Source organism: Sus scrofa, chromosome 13 (assembly GCF_000003025.6).
Source record: "Sus scrofa isolate TJ Tabasco breed Duroc chromosome 13, Sscrofa11.1, whole genome shotgun sequence".
Lineage (NCBI taxonomy): Eukaryota > Metazoa > Chordata > Mammalia > Artiodactyla > Suidae > Sus > Sus scrofa.
The window spans coordinates 22,514,765-22,531,807 of record NC_010455.5 but is presented as its reverse complement, the minus strand read 5'-3'; the positions used below and the strand labels follow the sequence as shown (position 1 = coordinate 22,531,807).

At 45.1% G+C, this 17,043-nt stretch overlaps 1 protein-coding gene across 3 annotated transcripts in view; it reads right to left on the bottom strand.

Annotated features, from left to right (window-relative positions):
* ITGA9 (integrin subunit alpha 9) overlaps positions 1 to 17,043 on the bottom strand; it is a 357,221-nt gene that overhangs the window by 123,910 nt on the left and 216,268 nt on the right. For all 3 annotated transcript variants that reach the window (XM_021071658.1, XM_021071659.1, XM_021071660.1), the window contains exon 18: positions 5,798 to 5,948. In XM_021071658.1, the coding sequence (XP_020927317.1) occupies positions 5,798 to 5,948 (151 nt within the window). The remainder of the gene's footprint in view (positions 1 to 5,797; positions 5,949 to 17,043) is intronic.

The following is a 17,043-nucleotide window of genomic DNA, read 5'->3' as shown; positions in this document are numbered from 1 at the left end:
TCCTTGTGTCTTTTTGCTCCATCTGTACCTTCAGTCTGGCCCATCACTGCCTGTGATAAAAACCCAATTCCGCTGCCAAGCTTCACAGGGCTTCACATGCCAGTGGACCTCTGGGTGGGTCCTCTCCTGGCCCTGTCTTACAACCCACTGTTTTTAAACCACATCATTCTCTTAGTTCTCTGAATTCTGATTTTTTTTTATTGCATGGATCACATATTTGAACCATGATATATCTTGGATTTGAAAAAGTCAACATTCCCAAACCAAAAATTCCAATATTTCAGCAAATGGTATGTAAATGAAAAAAAAAAATCAGCAAGTATTATTAAAAGCAAGCAGAGCCACCAAAGCTAACAAAAACATTTAGCTGAGCTGACATTTACTGAGCTTTCTGTTATTTTCATATAATTTTATTTTTTAAATAAAGGCAGTTTATTAATTATAAAAATAGGCTCGGCTCAACACTATATTTTTTTTTTTTGGCAAGTATGGAGCCACACACACACAGCCCTTTGTGAAGACCATAGGTCTTGATTTTCCATTTAAAAGAGTCAACACCCTCTGACTCACAACCTCTGTTTTATAGTCTCATTTTTCTCCTCTTTCCCCTCAGCATTTAGTCTTGGTCTGAGGTGGGTGATCAATATATACCTTCCAAGTAAATGAATGAACTATAAAGCATGTGCTTAGTGTGGTGGGGAGATAGGCATTACCATGGCAGGTATGCATCACATACAAGTAGTGGTGTTGGCCTCATTTAATCCTCAGCCCATCTCATTTTATAAGAAACTGAGGCACAGACAAACATAACCCTTGGCCCAAGGCCATGGTGGTTGCAAGAAACAGAGCTGGAGGTTCACCTCTGTGTCTGACGGTAGCCAGAGACTCTCTTCCCCTCTGCTCCACTTTGGCGGCTCATTAGGTACTTCCAAGAAATTCTAAATTCCTCCAGCTTAAGCTGCTTCTTGCAATCACTGCAGAGTACAAATACTCCAGCATGCAAATAATTTTCCAACGTTATTAGTTTTAATAATTCATAAAACACCCAATTTTCATTGCAGCACTATTTATACTACCAAGACATGGAAAAAACCTAAGTGTCAGAGGATTGGATAAAGAAAATGTGGTACTTATACCCCATGGAATATTACTAAGCCATAAAAAGAATGAAATAATGCCATTTACAGCTACATGGTTGGACAGACAGACTAAGCGAAGTCAGACAGAAAGACAGATATCCTATAAGATCTCTTACACACGTAATCTAAAAAATGATGTAAATGAACTTATTTACAAAATGAAAATAATTCACAAACATAGAAAATAAAATTACCAAAAGGGAGAATGGTGGGCGGGCAGGGAGGATAAATTAGGAGTTTGGCATTAGCAGATATACACGACTATATAGAAAATAGATAACCAACAAAGAGGGTTGGTTAGCACAGGGAGCTACATTCAATACCCTGTAGTAACCTGCAACGGAGAAGCATCTGAAAAAGAACGTATAACAATCACTTTACTAAGCAATGAAACTAACCCAACATTATAAATTAACCATAAAAGGGTACAAAAATTGTGTGAACACACTACACTTGGGTTGACCCTCTCCAGTTCCCTCCTTCCCTTCAACACACAGTCACACCTCAAGCCCCCAAACTCCAGTCTCCGGCTGGCTTATTGCTACCCAGGGGTGGACATGAAATGCCATCACGGCTGCAGACAGACTACCAGAAATCCAGATCCATGTGCCAAACATGGAGGCAAAACAATGGGACTGGAACATGTGGAAAACAGCTAAGCAGGAGGTCATGATCGGTGGCCTACAGGCTGGATGTGGTCAGCGGACATGTTTTCTTTGGCCCTCACAATGTTCAGAGGATATTTTAATTAGCTGCCAAAGCCATGAGATTTCACAGAAAAATGTGGATTTCTGGCTTTTGTTGAAAAATAGGAAGTCTGGCAAACTGGCTCTCACTCCCACCTGGCAACCAGGGACCGTCCCTGGGCGTTGGCTGCCTTCTGTGGAGGAGGCTGGAATCCCCCATTTTCCCATAGTCTCCACTGCTTCCTACTGTCCCACACCTGGTCCCTATTCATAACACCTGCCTGGCTCTGCTCCTGCAGACTGTTATATGTGCACCGTTAGAACCCAGTAAGTTCTATGAGGTCAACTTACAAACCTCTGGAAGCTGAGAGATGAAGAGCTCAGGCTGGAGGTGCTGGTGAGCCCTACCCAGACGGGTGTGCACCTTGGTGGGTACCCCAGCCACTTCCAGATGCCAAGGTCCGTTTCTCTGTGCCTGACGCACTATTCCAGCACTGTGTCCTTGCTCTGGCCACACACATTACACAACTTTAGCACTGGGGAATGAACACTATGAGAAGCTTCCACCACTGACTCTCTGGGAGGGGATCGAAACCCCCAACTCCCTGACCCCTGAGGCTTGTGTTACATGCTGCCTTCCAGAGTCACCCTGAGATGAAGACCCATCACCTACTATGGCAGCTGCTGTGAAAATATCCTCTTCACTAGCGGCCTCTCCCTGCCTGTTATCACCTCACCTCCTTCCCCGTGTTTCCTGCCCCTCCCCAGTAAACGAATTGCCCTCAATTCCTGCTTCCAGGTCAGCAGTGTCTGGGAGACCCAAACCAAGACTTCACGCTGTGGAGAAAAGCCTGCATCAGAGGCCTGCCTCGTTTTCTCTTCTCTCCCTGCGTGGCCTCCTCTAACTCCCTGGCAAGCTGCCGTGTGCCTTTGTACCTGAGGTCAGCTAAGAGCATTCCTGCACCTGCTTGAAACTTACGCCATGCGCCTGCGGTGTTTCCACGTGTGCATAGCGGTCAATACCAGTTGTACTCATGATCCCAGTCCTTTCCTTTGAGTTTCTCTCTTTCGGTCACGTGAGGAATTCGTGTGTGCAGGAGTCCTCCCTGACAAGCAACCTCAGCATAGATTGAGTAGGTAGCAGCAGCACTCCTAAAATGCCCTGAGGTCACCCTGCACGAGAACAGTACTGGTCCTTTGTCCCATATGGACAGCCTCTTTCCATCTTCCTGGATTCCTCTGTCCCTACCTCCTCTGCCCTCCTGCTGTCTCATTCATGCTGTAAGCCCAGCTCTTGTCTTCACCTCCCAAATAAATTGGCCCACCTTCCCACCCCTACCCACCCCACACACACCTACCTGAGCTCTGCAACACTGGTACCAGCCGACACTAACTCCATAGAGGCCCATCCGTCTACCCCAAGCACTGATGCAGGAATTCTGTCCAACCTGAGACTAGGTGTTACAGTAACGACTTGCTTCACCTTGTCATCTCTGTGCTTCTCAGCATCTCTACAGAGCAGCTGGCATCTTATACTTTCATAGCTGGCTGACATGCCTTTCACCCTATTAGGCTGTGAGCTCCCTGGGAGCAGGGACCAGCTCTTACTCATCTTTATGTTTCTCAGTAGCTGGTATAGTCCCTGGCACCTAGCAGGTGCTTTATCATATCCAGACAAATCCATTCCTGTTCCACAGATGCAAGAAGGGCCAAACCCCTATGTGTCAAGTAACCACAATTTGACCTTATTTTGACTCCAGCATCATAAGGGTATCCCAGTCAGGAAGGCACCGTTCACACTGTGTTCTATGGCACTGTGTCCTGGGGGGGTCCCTCACATAGAGCCCAGTGTGAATGTGACCCTGAAGCTGTGTGATGCAGTGATCTTCCAAACCATGTTTTATCCATTCCTCCTTATTCTCTAACTGTACGTACCTTTCCCGACCCTAGCCCCTAAGAGATCCCTCCCATGGCTCCACAGGAGGCCATGATACGGCCACTACATGCTGTGCTCCAGCTGGACAGCCCATACCAGCCAGCCAACCAGCTGGCGCCCCAACACATCAAGTCCTATTTTTTAGTGTTTTCATGCGAACTTTATGTAGGCAAGAAAAAGTCAGTAGATGGCCACCCAGGTGCAGCCCTCATTTTTGTTTTTGTCATTTATTTTTAAAATATTTATTTATTTATTTCTGTATGCAGCATGTACTGGCTTGATGTGGGTTCTAGGTCCCAGTCAGGGAAAGAACCAGGTCTACAGCAGTGCAAGTGCTGAGCCCTAACCTAGACCACCAGGGAACTCCCATGCAGCCCACATTTGTAGAAGCAGTCTTCCCATTAAAAAAAGGAACTAAACACATCTATGAAAGGAGCATCTCACGAGCTAGAAAAATCTCAGGTGATACATATATTTGTTTTGTCTTTTTTTTTTTAGGGCTGCACCTGTGGCATATGGAGGTTCCCAGGCTCCATACAAAGGTTCCCAGGGTCGAATCATAGCGGTAGCTGTTGGCCTACACCACAGCCACAGCCACAGCAAGGCGGGATCCAAGCCACACCTACAATGTACACCACAGCTCATGGCAAGGCCAGATCCTTAACCCACTAAATGAGGCCAGGGATTGAACCCCGTGTCCTCATGGATACTAGTTAGATTCATTACTGCTGAGCCACAATGGGAACTCAAGTGATATTTTTTGTTCAATCTCAGAAATTAATATCTTGCTAATGTGTGCAATCTTGTATGCGCCAGAGACTGGAGACCTTGGATTCAGGGTCTGGGTCCTGAGTTACTTTGTGACTTTAGACAAGAGGGATAACCTACATGACAAAAGAATCTGAAAAAATATATATATATACATATAAATATATATATATATAAGTGAATCACTTTGCTATAAATCTGAAACTCACATTATAAATCAGCTACACTTCAATAAAAAAAGAATAGATGCCCCCCCCCAAAAGACAGCTGGCCATCCAGCCATCCACCCACCTAGCCATCCACTCACATCACCTGTGCAGCCAGGTGAGGGGCCTACATAGGTGACACCTGAGATGAGATGCCAGGTTTCAGCTCATTAAACACTATGGGGGAGGGTATTCCTGGGTAAAGGCAACTTCAGTAATAAATTACAAGTGGACTCAAGTCTGAATGTGAGGGATGGTAAAGGAGACTGGGACAGAGGGGAGGCAGGAAGGGCGGGGCAGGCAAGGATGACCCAGCCACATCCTCTCAGTTACTACAGAGCTGGGTTCCAACTCCTTTTTCCTTTCTCAGTCATGGTATTTATTAATACTTATTTTCTGGCCACACCCACAGCACACAGAAGTTCCTGGGCCAGGGACTGAACCTGAGCCACCCTGGTGGTCCGAGCCACAGCAGTGACACCAGATCCCCAATTTTAAGGACATCAGGAAATTCCTCAGTCATGATATTTGAACTTTAATCATTCGAATAAATTAATTCATTCCAAAATACTCAATTTATGAAATAATTTGATTTCCTAAACTCATCAAAATATTCTGGGAATAAATCAGTATGCCAAAGTACAGACAGATGTTCATGACTTGCTAATGGAAAACATCCAGGGCACCAACGGTGATAATGTGTGATAAACAGTGATCTGGTCTCATCTCTGAACTGGTTTTTCACCACAACTACGAGAATTCTCTAGAACATGTACATGCTGGAGATGATGACGGTATCACCACAGAGAAGGGACCAGACACACAACCTTGTGGAGAGGGTTTCACAAGAGAAGAGAGATGAGAGGCAGTCTGAGATACAGACATTGCACTGATGCGCTGCAGGCATTTACGGTTTCCTCTTTGACTTTATCAACATGCTTTCAAGGTCCAGGAGGAAAAAAATCCTAACAATTGCAAATGATCCTCCACATCAAGGAACAGTCTCTGCAGGATACCTTCAAGATTCCAAGCTATGATGAAAGTCAGCAAATACCTTCTTACCTTCTGCCACATGTTGATGAAGAAGAGCTCCCGGGAAACGTTGAAGGATACGTTGGCATCATAGGCATCGTCCCCGAGGTTGGAGATGGAGATGTTTAGGGATATGTTCTTCACAGCCCCAAGGGCTAGATACGGGGTTTTTTCATCAATGCTGCAATGAAAAATGGGCAGCAATGAATGTCCTAAAGCTGTCAGTACTATAACATGAGGTGTCGGGGGTAACTAAGAGGAGGGGGCAGAACCTCCATTGGGGTCAGAACTACAAGTCCCAGGAACCCCACTAACTAGCCATGCACCCTGGGGCAATCAATCAGCTTTCACAGGCCTCAGCTTCCTCATCTAAGCACGATCGCTCTGTGGTCCTGTGTGGCCTAACTCACTAGGCTGTTCTGTGGCTCATGTGACATCTAGTACCTCCAACTTGAAAATGCATAAGATTTAATAATCTTTGCATGGAATTCAGTCCCACAGTAATTCACTCAAGCTTTTCTGAGCACCTACTACAGCAGCTGTCACTACTCTCTGTGCTAGAGAAAGCAGGGAACTTAAGAGCTCCTGCCTTCAGGGGACAGAGAACACATGCACAGAGAAGCAAACATACAGGTGAGATTGTGATAAGAGCAATGGAGGAAACTTACAAAGGATAAGAGGATTGAGGGCACCAGGAAGGAGTGGGGTGAAATTTTATTTTATTTTTTAATTTTATTTATTTATTTTTGGCCATGTCCGCAGCATGCGGAAATTCGCAGGCCAGGGATCAAACCTGTGCCACAGCAGTGACCCTAGCCACAGCACTGACAATGCCAGATCCTTAACCCACTGAGCCACCAGGAAATTCCTCTGCCTCCCTTTAAAATCCAGAAGCAGCTTATTAGACTTCCAACCCTTTGCAACCCAGGGATTAAACATTTGCCATAGCAGTGACCAGAGCCACGACAGTGACAACAAGGGATCCTACTGGTAGGCCACCAGGAAACTCTTGGGTGTAATTTTAAAGTAGCTGGTCAGGGAAGCTTCACTGATGAAGTGACCTCTCAGGAGAAGCCAGAAGGAAAAAACAGGGTAAGGTACACAGATATCTGGTCATAAGCAAAGGTGTGTGTGTAGCTGGGGAGGAGTGAGCGAGAGAAAGTGGGAGGAAACAGGTTTAGCGATGAAGGGAGCGGGGCAGGTAGACCATGCAGGGCACTGCGGGCCATCATGAGGACCTTGGCTTGCCTCGGAAATGAGAGCTCCTGTAGGGCTCTGGGCAGGGCGTGGCGTGACCTGACTTCCACGTTTAAAGGCTCACACTGGTTGTGATGTGAAGAGTCTGGAGTAAGTGCTTGGGGGTCAGGGGTCAGGGGAGCAGAGAGCCTGGTTAGGAGGTTCTTATAATAACCCAGGTGTAAGAAGATGGCAGCCATGACCACAGGGGTGGTGATAAGAAGGTCTTATTTTGGATGTGTTTCAAAGGTTGTGCCTTTGAACAATTTTGCTCATGGGTTGACTGGATGAGGGGTGTTAGGGAAAGAGAGAAGTCCAGGATGGCTGCAAGGATGTTGATTCAACAACTGGAAAGGAGGAGTTGCCACTTATGGACATGGAAAAGACCATGGATATATAGAAAGTCAGCAGAGAACATCCAAATGCCTATTGGATTCTTCAGAAGAGTCGCTGAGACAGCTGGATGCCAGGGTCTAGAGTTGGAGGAGGGGTTGGGGGTCAGGGCTGGAGATACGCCTTTGGGGTAGACAAGAAATGATCACTAAGTAGATGCATGTGAGTAGAGAAGGGATCTCATGCTTAGGAGTTGAACAGGAGGAGGAACCAGCAAAGGAGACTGAACAAGAGTGGCTCAGTAGACAGGAGGGAAACCAAGAAAGATGGTATCCAAACAACCACATGCTCTAAGAAAGGAGTGATCAGTTTCGTCAAATGTGGCAAACTGACGTGAAGAATTAGAACTGGCCACTGGTGTTAAAACCATCTGGAGGTCATTGGTTATCTGGATAAGAAGTGCTTAAGTGCAGTGATGGGGATGAAGGCTTGATTGGAGGAGCTGCTATAAGAGAGGTAGGAGGGGAAATGGAAACAGTGAGCACAGCCAGCTCTTTGGAGATTTTCTGTAAAGGCAAGCAGAGAAATGGAATGATAGCTGGTGGTGGAATGAGTTCAGGAGAATTTTTTTTTTCTTTTCAGATGGGAATTATCATAGCGTATTTACATGACCATGGGAAAGATCTACTAGAGAGGGGCAATTAATGAAGACATGACACAGGGCACAATTTCTGGATGGCCTGATGAACCACCAGAGGGACTGGCCTCAGCTGGTATCAAGGAGAAAGTGGAGAGCATGACCCAAATGCATTAGAAGATGGGGGGGGGGAACAAATGAAGTTCCCCTGTGATGCTTCCATTCTGCAGTGAAACAGAAGCAGCATCAAAGACTGGGGAGGCAGAGGAGGAAGGAATGTTGAAGGGTGAGGAGATGGAGGAATATGGCAGCTCAGGAGAGTGGGGGAGTGAATGGATCGTCAACGGGATGATGACGGGGATGAGGGCAATGGTGGTGAGGAGGAGGATGACGGTGAAGATGCATAAGAAGGATTATTCTTATATGATGTCAGCTTTGGACAAAATAAATCCACGATTTATTAACTGCCAACCAGTTAATGGCAGATGTGATTGAGCCTATGAGGGTTTGAGTAATGGACGTTATTTTGGGCCACTCAGCATCCAGACACCTTCCTATCTGGGCTAATCTCCAGATAGGTGGGTAGGGCACATCAGCAGAAAGGGGCAGATCTCCCCCTCCCCTTCTCTTGGCCGACAAGTGTGGACACCTGACTAAGTGCAGTCATGTGATCTCAGGATGATCAAGTGGCCTCAGTTGTGGGGGACAGATGCTGCTGACAGTGGTTATGAATTTTAAGGGCTTCCTAAGGACACCAGAGCCTCTGAGATCATCTCAGGTGGTTACATAGGAGTTGAGAGGCCAGAGGTGGCATTCTGGACTAAGCCTTCCTCTTCTTCCTGCTGATGCTCTGAACCAGACCATATTCTTCCAATAAGTTCTTGTTTCCACTTAAATTAACAAGACCATGTTTATTGCTGTTTGAAACCATTAATACAGCATGAAAGGAAACTCTCCAAAAATCTCAGTAAGCTATAATGCTTTGAAATATGGGTTTCTGCAGGGAGGAATCATCATTATCCATCCATGAAGAGAAGACCTCACTTTCCTGCATGCCTGGCATGTCAACAAGAATAACATGTGCAGTGAGAGATCTGATGGCCTTGCTCTTGGAAGCCAGAGCTCAGAGGATCCAAAAAAGATGTAAAAAATTAACTTGGAGAAAAGTTTCAAATTCTTGAATGGCCTCCAACAAATTAGGATCCTGACCTCAAGCTATTGTGGCCATTATTTATTATTGTTGGCCATTTTCATTTTAAACAATTGATGGGCTATTTCTGTCCTCCTGTTTGCTTTTGTAAGATTAAAGAGTAATCCTCAGGCCTTGAAGAGTTATGAGAGAGTGTTAGCTTTGCCTTATCTCGAGAAGGAATTGCATAAGCACCCACAAGTAGCCTCAGAGAGTATCTGCAGTTTCCAAATGGAATATTAGCAGAGAGACAAGACAGAAAAGCACAGGACTGTGGGGGAGGGGCTGCTTCCTCATTCCAGTTTTGTTGTTCCTGGGATCAGTCTTCTTCTCTTGCGTGTAAATGGCAGGTCAGGGATGTCCAACCTTCTGCCAGCCCCTAAAGCTTGGGCCTCTGTCACTTAATCATGCAACAAGGTCACCGCCAGGGTTTCAAAGTCAAGTGATGCAAACATGGCTCTAGGATTAAGGGAAGCCAGGCACCTTCCGGGGCTGAAAGTGAACTCAGACATTTGACAAAAGAAGCCTCAAAGCTGTTTTCACTCTTTCTCCACTTCTAAAAATCCATGTGCAAAATAGGACATCTCTGCCTCCAAAGTTATTTTTAGAAATGAAATGAAGTATTTGCCTGGTGCTGGGGACTTTCAAACACGTTGTCCTGAAACCTACAACAGCATGAACCGTTCCTGATATTGGTCCCATTTTTAGAGATGAGGAAATCAAGATGCAGGGCGATAAGGCAGCCGACTTGCTGGGCTTAGAACTCAGGGCCTCCTGTGCCTTCAAAGCCTGTCCCTTTCCACTGTAGCCCAAGTTCTCCAGAACCTTCCCTGCTACACCCCCCAGGAGGCCCTTTCTGGTCTCCCTTCTGGAGGAAATAAGTTTCTCCATTTTGATCTTCTCTAGCCTCAGGGCAACACCAGCCCATCATGGCATTTCCCAAGGTTGTGATGATACATTTATTTGTGTGGCTATTTGATTAAGGATGGTCTCTCCTCCACTAGGATCGAGGCACCAGGGGGCGGGTCTGGGTTTGCTCATCATGGAGCCCCCAGGGATGGAATGATAACTGGCACATATCAGGTGCTCAACAAACCCCTGCTGAATGAATGAATGAATGAATGGCATTCATGACACCCCATAACAGATCACCAGTTCGACCTTCACAATTAGAGGTGAAGATGCTAAGCCCCCCAGAGGGGAGCCCACATTGATCAAGTCACTTGGCTAAGGAGGGGCTGAGCTGGAGCTGGTACCAAACTTCCTTTTAGATGAAGGCTGTCTGAGCCACAGCTCTTATATAAACTCCACTTTGGTCAGGAAGGGCTTTGGCAAGAAATGTCTTTTGATGACATCTGGGAAAAAAAAAAAAAAAAAGGATCCCACAAAGACCAGTGTCTCAGATAGGACTGCTACAAGAAAAAAATGATGAGGCACAGTGTTTTGGGGCCAAACATTCCATGGGTGCTTACTGATTTATTGAAAAACAATCTTTCTAATTTTCAAGGTATTTTACTCTCTGAGAAATTTTCCCATTAATTCTAATTAGCCTGTGCAGTCTTTTAAGTGGGTCAGATGTCTGCGTACACCAATGACTCTGGTGTACTTTTATATGAAAAGCATGATTGGTCATTAACATAAGGGACAAAGTGTAGTTTCTCTAAAGCTTATTTTACAGCACACATACAGCCTGCTGGAAACACAGACAACATGCCGGGTTTATATTTAAGTATAGCACCAACTCATTCAACAAATGTCAGATGCTGCTACTGATATTTTGGTAGCTTGATGGGGCCTGAGGATCACTGTAGAACCTGATTCTGACTCCACTCATCACCATATATTAAAAGTACATAGCATTCAAAGTTCCTTATTGGGTTAATGCAATACATACCCATATCAAATCACCATATACTAAACCACAAAAGCCACTAAAGCAAATTATTCCCTTTCTACCATCACAGAAACAGTTTTATGCAGATAAATTTTTTTGAGAAGATGCAAGGAAAGAAATCAAAGTAGCTGAATGAGGAGTTCCTGTTGTGGCTCAATGGAAATGAATCTGACTAGCATCCTTCCTCATCCATGAGGATGCAGGTTCGATCTCTGGCCTCGCTCAGTGGGTTAAGGATCTGGCCTTGCTGTGAGCTCTGGTGTAGGTCGCAGATGAAGCCCAGGTTGGCATTGCTGTGGCTGTGGCATAGGCCAGAGGCTACAGCTCCAATTCGACCCCTAGCCTGGAAACCTCCATATGCTGATGATGCAGACCTAAAAAGACCAAAAAAAAAAAAAAAAAAAAAGGCAGCTGTATTGTGTTTAATTAGATCATATTACACTCTCCTTAAATCTTTTTTTTTTGCCTTTTCTTGGGCCGCTCCTGTGGCATATGGAGGTTCCCAGGCTAGGGGTCGAATCAGAGCTGTAGCTGCCGGCCTACACCACAGCCACAGCAACGCGGGATCCGAGCCAAGTCTGCAACCTACACCACTGCTCACGGCAACGCCGGATCATTAACCCACTGAGCAAGGGCAGGGATCGATCCCGCAACCTCATGGTTCCCAGTCGGATTCATTAACCACTGCGCCACGACGGGAACTCCCCTTAAATCTTAAAGATATAAACCAGACCTTACTTGTATAACTTGTGGTTATAACCTATCTTCATAAAATATAGTGCTTTCATTTTCTTTAGCTGCTAGCTTAAATTTAGCCTGAGTGAAGGATGCTAAGACAGCAATTAATCAAGCACATTCTAGTCAACTGCATTTCAGTTTACAAAACTTCCTGTTACACCATTACTTTGCTCGCCATTATATCTGTGAATCACAACTGTTTTGATGATGACAACTAGGGATACTAGCATAAGGATGGCCAAATTCATCTCTTCTTCCTTTCTCGCCTTCCTCCTTCCATCCATCCTCCCTTCTCGTCATTTATCCATCTATCCATCTAGCACTTTTTACAACTACCTTCTCAACTTAGGCACCAGGGATACAGGTCCCAGCCCTCAAGGACTTCACAGTCCAGTGGAGGAAACGAACATGTGAGACACAAACTGATGTCAACATATACTAAGTACTGACTCTTAGGGATAAGGAAACATCTTTATGAGACCCCTTAGGCAAGAAAGGATGAGGAAGGGATCCTGCAGCAAGTGGGGGTAGGGGAGGGCCATGGGGGATAGTAGGCAGGGTATTATCAAGGAAGTGAACCAGGAATCCTTCAATTAATGGAATGATAGCCCTGTCAATAAAAATGTGGCTAAGATGGCTGTACACACACACACACTCCCTAGTTTTTCCATTTATGGAAATCATATTTTAAAAAATTGTGAAGCAGAACATATTCTCCCACAGGAGAAATGTCAAAATTGGACACCGCATTCCTGAGTAAGGACCCAGCATCCAACCAATCACAGACATCCTCAACAATGTGCCATAAAAGCAATGGCATAAATGATAGCCCCTGCCATTTAAAGTCATAAACAATGCTTCCTATTCTTAAAAATGGGCAGACATTGTAAAATCTGAAATGGAATGTGACAGCTGGATGGGGGCTCATATGAGTCATCATTTTGCAGATGAAAGCCAGAACGGACCACTTCCCTGAGGCGGCCCTCCTAACCCCTGCACCAGTGGTCCTTCCTCAGTTTCTGTCGCTCCCAAAGTACATAAAAATACAACTCAATGGTGTGAGAGTTCCATAAAACTTGTTTGGGTGTAATGAGACAAGAAGTGAAACTGGGGGTGACTTCTTAACATTTAGAAATATCTAGAATATCGGGAGGTATCCTCATCTCTTTACCAAAGCTATTGTGAGTGTTAGTTTTTCCTTTGACAACTTTACTTGAAACTAGTGGAGGCTTTCAGGATTACTCCAGGTGCCTTTTACAGCTCTGCTGGGCAATCTCCTTCTTGGCACTTGGCAACTATCAGAGCTTTTCAACGATTAGTGCTTAAAATCACAAACATGAAAAACCACATAAAACCACAGTTGCTCATCTGATGTCTACCTGCAGAGGAAAGACAGAAAGCACCAAAAATAAACTGGTTATTGTGCAAAGGAGATACCTCACGAAACTGATAGGACAAGTCATGCTGAAGGAATAGATGTAGAATAAGATGCAAGAGAAATCCAGGGGGAGAAATCACTGAAGATTGAGGTTATCAAAGAGGTTCCCTGAGAGATGGAGAATAATGAAAATCTTCTAGAATGAAGAGCGTATGGGGTGAGGGATGGGCAGACAAGTAGGAGGGACAGGCAGAGAAAAAAACCAACAGATAAAGGGATGGAGGTAACTCAGAAATAATGTGGAAAGAGGCAGGAAAAGGACATCCTTACCAATTAAGTGGGTAGGAGGCAAGTAGAATATATAGGATGTGTCCAGATTCCCATGGACCCTGAATGTTAGAGTTTAGGGTGGATCCTCTAGGCCAGTGAACTTGAGTCACCAGTGCCAGGCGTGTTGCAAGTGATTTGCTGACAAACAATAAGGCCACCAAAATGAAGGTATTACAAAACATAGTAGGCTGTGGTGGTTCTACTGTTCCCCAGGGTCTTATCACCATAGCCTTCAAGGCTGCAGTTCCACCTGCCAGCATCTCCATCTTTTGCTGGAGGCTGTTTTCTGCAGGCCAGCTAAGTGCTTAAGTACTAAGCCCTTGACTTAGCAGCAGCCCTCAACCAACAACTAGCAAGAATTGGTGTATAATAACCCCAGCTCCCTCACCTATTGAGTGAGACAATTCTGAAGGGCATGTTCTAGATCTGAGCTGCCAGACACTGGAGCCACTGGTCACATGTGGCTTTTGAGCACCTGAAATGTGGCAGGTCTGAATTAAGTGTAAAATACACACCAGATTTCTAAGACCTAATGCAATAAAATAAAATAGGATTTAAAAATCTCAGTCATTGTTTTAGTATTCATTATACATTTACATGATTTTTGGTATACTAAATAAAAATTGTTGCACCAGTTCCACTTTAATTTTTCAGTGTGGCTACCAGAAAGCTTAAAATTGCCTATGTGGCTTGCATTTTATTTTTATTGGTCAGAACAGTTCCAGATTCTCATCAAACTCTAGGTATTTTACTTTTAACGTATAATATGATTGATCTGTACTTAATTTTCAATGGCGCCCATCTGCTTGTGTTACTTATAGAGGTCTAGGGAAAATAAATTGGGGTAAAAACTAAAATTGAGTATTTTGGTGGGGGGGCACATCTGCAGCATGTGGAAGTTCCCAGGGCAGGGACTGAACCCATGCCACAGCAATGACAATGCCAGATCCTTAACCTACTGAGCCACAATGGGAATTCCCCAAACTGAGTATTTAAAGAAATAAAATTTATAACATTTAGCTCCTGAAACTCCCTTGCTTGTAAAATGATGTAAAAAATACTGCAAAATGGCCAAAAGGAAAAGGTGTCCCACATATGTACTTTTCTTCCTCAGAAAGTCATTTTGAGTTGTACCAAAATCTGATGCCCCAAGTTGTACCCCGGCAGGTGAACCTCACTGGTTACATGCAATGTGGTGAGAAAAGGAAGTGAGCCACGCAGCTCTGGTCCACAAGGAATGTCTCAACTCATCCATCTGGGCCACAAGGAAGAAGTGATGTGCTGACTCCAGTCGTTGGTTGAGGGCTGATGTAGAAATGGGAGGGCATCTATTCCCATCACCTCTGGCCTGCTACCCGTAAGCAGAGCAGGCAAAGAGACGCAGTTCCTGGAGCCGGATGCCAGGCCAGCACATAAGGGTAAAGGGAGCTGCTGGCACTGCCAGTGCCTGCAGTGGAGCCCTATACCAGCTTTATGACCTGTCGAGTGAGGCCTGATGTTGGCAGTTCAGATCAGCTAATCCTGTTATCTCTGTGTGGAAGGGGCCAAGGCCTTGGAGGAACCCCACTCCACCCCTTGTGATCCACATCCGGTTCACTTTCCTTCCTGTACAACTGTCACAAGGATCCATTTCAAGGGCCACAGTCTCCCTTTCCTCCCACAGTTCCAGGAAGCACGGGTACGGGTGACTGAACTCACCCCTAAGCCAGGGCTGAAGGCCAGTGGTTTGCTGTTCTCGAGGCCTATGTCTGGCAACCGCTCTTAAAGGAAGGTATGCCTGCTGTGCAGGTTGTTAACTATATTGAATACTGTCCCTTCCTAAGCCCGTTAAGGTAAGACTCACAGGATGCTACCCTTGCTGAATCCGAGGGTTTTAGATTTCTGAGGCCCCCCCCCCCCAATTCGCTTTGGGGAGAATGCCTAGGGACTGATTTGAGGAGATACAGATGGCAGTGAGCACAAATTTTGGAGCCCATTTCTGGAGGGTATGCAGTCTCTATGGGACTGTCCTCGGCTTCCCAACCCAGGAAGGCAGCTGCTGATACCTCCAAGGCACAAGTGTTCCCACCACTTTGTCCTAGAGTGTCATTGTAGTGATGATTACTCTTCAGCCTCTGCTCACCTCTACAGGCTGGGAGCTTTCGCACCCAAGCCTACTGCTGCTGGTGAGAGCTGTTCCAAAGCCCCTGGGATTGTTACTGAAGCATTTGCATTTAAAGAGCCAGAACAGAGGTCTCTTCCTCTGTGATACAGGCAGTTCCTCTTCGGAGCAAATTAGTGATCTATACCAAACAATATAAAAACCCATTCTCAAACCCCCAATGGTTCTATGTCTCCAAAGAATAAAGCTGCCAAGACCAGCCTTTAGCGATATGCTGCCCAGGGACTGCCCTTACTACACTCTGTACACATGGAATAGTAGGAAGGCTAAGCCATGTCCAGGGGAGTCAATGAGAAAAATGTCTCCATGATAGAGGTGGGATAACATACCCATTTTTCTAAGATCAAAGTTTAGAGGTTATGGACTTCTAAAGCTGAAAAGGACTTTGGAACTGATTACAAACCAACCTCCTCCCAATTTCGCAGACAAGGACATTGAGTATTAAATAAAGTAAGTGGCTTAAGAACTTAGTTGGTACCTAGTGGTAGTGCCAGGATTCAAACCCACTGTTACCAGCCCAGGTCCAGCCAGGAGAACAGAGTTCACGCCAGACAGTTCACTAGAAGGGATTAAAATGGGGACGAGGTGAAAAGGTGCTAGAAGAGCAAATAAGAGGAGGTGAGGAAAACCAGCGATTAGAAACCACTGTCACCCATAGAGCTGGAGGGACTGAGGGAGCTGCAACTGCCAAGAGGGGTTGAGCTATTGCCAGAGACGCTGCTTGTAGCGGGTGGAGCTAGGGAGAAATACCTTGACATTTCTCCTCTTCCCAACCTCTCACCAGTGCTTCCACTGACCAAACTTCACAAGAAGTCTGTTGCCAAAGGAGCCTGGGAAATGTAGTTTTCCAGAGTCAGGTCGCTATGAGCAGAACAAAGAAAGCAGATTAATGCACTATGTCTTTAGATTTGTAGTCCCTTGCTCTCAGCTTGTAATATGTTAGGAAAGTTATCCTTTCCTCAATTCTCATGTGATGGAACTTTGAACAAGGAAAACCTGAGTCCCAGCAAGGGACTACAAAGGGGTCAGTCCTCACAGAATGTTCCAGCTGCAAGCTCCAAAATTTCTCTCTCATACAAGGGTGCAAATTGTTTTTGTCTTACTGGCTTATTTTAGTTAATTTTCTTATTTTAGTTAATTTTCTTAGTTACTTAGTTTAGTTTCATTGCTTAGGATCTTGGATTCCTGCAGATCTCACTGAAACTTCAAAGTACACAAGGTCCAAATACCAATTTTCACTGCTGTGAAAAATCACTACATTTCCCCGATTTTGAAGGTTCTAGCTTGGTGGCAAACATTTAGGAATTTATTTTATTAACCAAGACCACACAAAAAGGTATCACTTCTTTTTTTGGTAAAAACATTTTTTTGGTAAAAAAA